This window comes from Morone saxatilis, unplaced genomic scaffold (assembly GCF_004916995.1).
Source record: "Morone saxatilis isolate NCDOM2014 unplaced genomic scaffold, NCSU_SB_2.0 Contig21, whole genome shotgun sequence".
NCBI lineage: Eukaryota > Metazoa > Chordata > Actinopteri > Moronidae > Morone > Morone saxatilis.
Window position 1 is genome coordinate 21,298,983 of NW_023339774.1, and position 4,588 is coordinate 21,303,570.

Genomic DNA, 4,588 nt, shown 5'->3' on the forward strand with positions numbered 1-4,588 from the left:
AGACACTTCTGCGTTGGCTTCACTTCCATAACGCCGAACGGTTTTCCACAAACCAATATGTGACGTCACGATACTCGATGCAGACGTGAGAGCGTCATCGATCTTCTCGTGTAACTCTCAAAAAGAAAACAAACAAACAACAGTTTCCCCCAAAAGGTTGAACTATTCCTTTAAACACAGATGTTTCTCCCACTTTAATCTCCTCCGACTGAAGTTTCTCTGATCACCGACTCTCTCTCTCTCTCTCTCTCTCTCCCCCTTTCACACAACCCCTAATAGGATGCATCTCCCACCCTCCATGACATCACTTAAAAACCCGGCCAATGAGAGCGGGTTCGTTCCTCCGAGCTCGGGGACGGTTCCCCCCGCCGCGGCCGCGAAAATGGCTCAAACGATGCACTTTGCCTCATCGCATGGCATGTTTGTCGCATTGTTTGCGTAACGAACACAACCTCACCTCACCTCATCGATCATAGTCGATCTATGATGCTGACATTAATATATACGTGTTTGTGTGGCGTGTTGCAGTGTGTTCTTGCTCTCACTCATCCACCATCATTCATATTTCTCATGTTTTCCTCTTTATCCTGTTGTTTCTTGGTGTGTTTTCTGCTTCTGTTAATGTTTAAGAGAGAGTGTGTGTGTCCTCTTTCTCTCTGTCTTTCACTCACTCTCTTTCTCTGTTGACCCCCCCCCTACCTTTAGAGTTTCGTTCTCCGTCACACGCGGGCAACCTCAACCGCTCGGCGTCCCTGAGCTGCACTGAGCGCGCTCCAGAAAGCAGCTCCGTCGGCGGGAGCGTCACTCAGATCCCGGGCACCCCCTTCCAGTACATACCTGACTTCTGCGTACGTGCTGTCACAGACCTCCAGTTCGTCAAGGTAACCATCAGTTTCACTAAAGTGCCAGTCGGCCAACTCCACTGCATTCAGACAGGGCGGGAGAGGTACTCAGATACTCTGATTTAAGTAAAAGAACCAATAGATTTATGTAAAAATACTCCAGAAAGTACCAAAATTATTCTAAGTACTTAAAGTATCAGGAGTAAAAGTACTTATTGTGCAGTTAAATGTCTCCTGTGACTGATATCTGACTCTATATGTGACATTATTACATTGTTTATATACAGTTTGTACAGAATACAGTTTATCTTTATGGATTATATTGAAACCGAATTGACAAGAAGACAGTCAACAAATAAAGCTCTTTAACTCGTGTTACTAGAGTTATGTGTTTTTTTATGGACACGTTAGGAATTGTTAAAATTTCATATTTCTTAAAGGGAGTTTGGTGCAGGGAGATTTTAGTTCAATTCAAACTGATAATATGTGTATTTTTTTACATTTTGTCTCCACTAATCAAATATTAGGTAACTGTTAAAGGCTGATAATGTTGTCTGACTGTTAGTTATTACTTTGATTAATGCTTTAACAATGTGTGTATTGATTACTGACGCTGGCTGATCAGACTAATTGTCAGCTTACTGGACTTAAATGGTTTCCCTTTGTGCTTGTTTCTAAACTACTTTCCTAATTAAACATGATGTGGTTGTTGACTGCTGATGTAGTTTCCTGATCAGTCACGTAGTGTGAAAACCACAATGACTTCAAGACTCCCAGTTAAAAGACTGAAAGTACCAGGTTCTCAGACCAGAACACTACGGCCAGACCAGACTCCACTGACAAAACCAGTAACTTTACATTGCAGATAATCATAAAACACACTAAAACTGTCTTTGTTAGTCTTTCCAACTCTGGTTAATTCAGAATAAAACCTTAATTCACTGAGTTAGATGAGGAAAGAGCTTCAATACGTCCACTAAAAGACCAATCGATGTTTTGCTCCTCAGATCACACGTGCTCAGTACCAGAACGGCCTCCTGGCGTCCAGGCTGGACAGCTCGCCGCAGTCCCCTGACGGCAGTCACACTCGCCTGGACACGTCTGTCTCTTTGCCCCCCGTGACGCCACCAGGGACCCGCAACCCACTGCCGCTGGCCACGCCTCCCGTGAGGCGCCAGCTGTCTAACACTCAGCCACCGCCGCCGCCGAGCAGCCGCACCTCTCTGCCCCCGACCTCCTCCGGCCGCAGACCGAGCCAATCTCTGCCACAAGCCACCCCCCCTCCGAGCAACCACAACCCGCTCTCCCAAACCTCTCCGTCCTCCATGAGTGCAGGCGCCTTTAACCCCCACCCACCTCAGACCGCCTCCTCTAAATCCCAGCAGCCCCCGCCTTCTGCCAGCCCCGAGAACGGGCCGGGAGAGACCACCACTCTGCTCAGTGAGCAGCAGAACTGTGTGGGTCCACGCAAGCCCAGCCACACCCAGGGGCACCCCCACCCTCACGTTCACACCATCAGTCACGCACACACTGAAAGCACCATCTAACAGAAAGAGGGGGGGGGGGGAAACTACCTGTGCACTCACTCACATAACACACACTCTCGCACTACTTCTTGTTCGTTGTCTCGTCCGAGGGATCAACACATTCGTGTATTTTGTGAACGGAGATCCTCCATGATCCCTTCCTGCATGTCCCCCCTCCCCACACTGAGAGCGATGGAGACTGCACAGAGGAAGAGGAGGGAGCACCAGAGGGTGTGATTGTGGATGTAGACGGGGTTGTGTGTGTGTGTGTGTGTGTGTGTGTGCTCTTATAGGATCAGTTCATTCACATTACATTCACCTCGAGTGGTGTCTCGCCTTGCAGATGGTTTTAGTTTTACAGGTTTGGAGATTTCTGCCTTCTGCTCAGAGATTAATTCCTTAAAGCAGCAGAAACAACTTTCTGTCTGTGAAACAGGTTGCAGAGGAACTACTTTATACCATAACAGTGCAGCCTGTGGATTATCCAGGTCAACTGGGACCCTGTGGGTAACTTAAACAGTAGTTGTGGGTTTACGACCTGTAAATAAAGTTCACATCAACTTTCAGCTTAATTGGGAAAAGCTTGACTCTAACAAATACAGAAGTGCCTGAAAATGAATCAAACATCAGCCAAAGACCGTAAAATAAATCCAAAGTGAAAGGATGGTGTGTTATACTGTCAGTGACTAACTCTACAACCATACAGTCATCGTCACAGTACGACCACTCGCTAACTGATTACAATAATCTTTGGCTTTTCTACCATCCATTTAATATGACAGCTGATGCTAACATTAGCTAGGCCCTGTCCTTTGATTAATGTTTAACTAGCACAGCAGTGTGACTCCACAGGTGTTCAAATAACGTAAAAGAACAGTAACATCTAGTGGGAATCAGCGCTGATGTTACCAAGGTAGGCTAGTTAGCTTTAACTTGATGCTACAGTACACAACCAACTTGTGCTTGTTTAAAAAAAGGGAAATAAAATCTTGTATTAAAGCTTGTTGGCTAACTACAGGACTTAGTGATATTTTAAATGTTCTGAGCACATAAAACTGAAGCTATCTGCAAGGTGTTTTTATTTATTTCTGTAATTAATGTGAACTAACCCTTTAAGTCATCACCGGTGAGACATTAACAGATCAGTGCTGTGTCCCCGTCAACCCTCTTACACAGGCTGCTGTTCAGACTTTATTTACTTTGCCTCTCAATTTCCATTTATTTTTCCCAAAGAATGAAACTTCCCAAAAAACTAGTTTAACAAGTCAAGGTTTTTATTTTAATGTGATTTTAGTCGGTTTGTTTGTGTTTTTTTGGAGTTGGAGCTTTTATTAAGGCAGAGTGGTGACAGATTAATGAATTAATTAGTTTAATTACCAGCAAATGGACCAGAGTCACTGTACTGAGTGAAAGTTAAACAACCATACCGGTGATTTTCTTTGCCCATTTAATACAAATCGTGGATATTTTAGACTATTTTTGCAAAAAACATGCAGCAGTAGAAAATAAATCAAAATTCTTGCATGTGATGGAAAATAATAAGCATTAATATGAACAATTTGTATTTAATAAGCTAAAATAAAAACACCGGAATGGTCCTATAAGTCAATGTTAGTAGTTAAGGTGGGTGTCTTCCTGGCCGACCTCCTGACCAAGGCAATATGTTTTAATTTAATTTCCAAGAGTGAGATATTTATTACATTAATTTATATATATATATATATATATATATAGATTTATATATATATATATTTGACAATTTGTTTTATATTTTAGAGATTTTATTTATTATTTGCTCTCTTTGGTTCTTGAGAACGCTGCAGTTTGAGTTGAAGGACACGCTGCATGCTTCAGGTGACACTAAGTTGTACAGACACTGTTTTATTGTTTGATCCTCACTGTGAACGGAGCTCGCTGCGACGCCGGCTCCTCTTCAACACAAAAGAGCTGGATCTGAAGTTGTGGCAACACTGTGGACTCAGATCTCTTGGTTGGAAGTTACTCTGGGTTTTTTTTTGTTTATTTCCACCAAGTTATTGTACGTCTTGGTGCAGGAAGTTGGGTTCATACGTGACATGAAGACCAAATAACCCAGAGAAACGAGTAGTTTAGTTTTTAGCAAGTCTGTTCACAGCACAGTTGGCTGTTTTTTTTATTTATTAAATATAATCTGCTTAATGAGGGCATTTCTACATATTCTCTGCACATGACTCCGATTAC

At 43.1% G+C, this 4,588-nt stretch overlaps 1 protein-coding gene across 1 annotated transcript in view; it reads left to right on the forward strand.

The window, feature by feature from the left end:
* The window catches only part of LOC118332925 (metal transporter CNNM4-like), a 17,569-nt gene extending 13,522 nt beyond the window's left edge, over positions 1–4,047 (forward strand). The window contains exons 5-6 of the mRNA XM_035668362.1: positions 706–881; positions 1,850–4,047. Coding sequence (XP_035524255.1) covers positions 706–881; positions 1,850–2,389 — 716 coding nt within the window. The 3' untranslated portion in view covers positions 2,390–4,047. The remainder of the gene's footprint in view (positions 1–705; positions 882–1,849) is intronic.
* Positions 4,048–4,588: the final 541 nt, after the last annotated feature.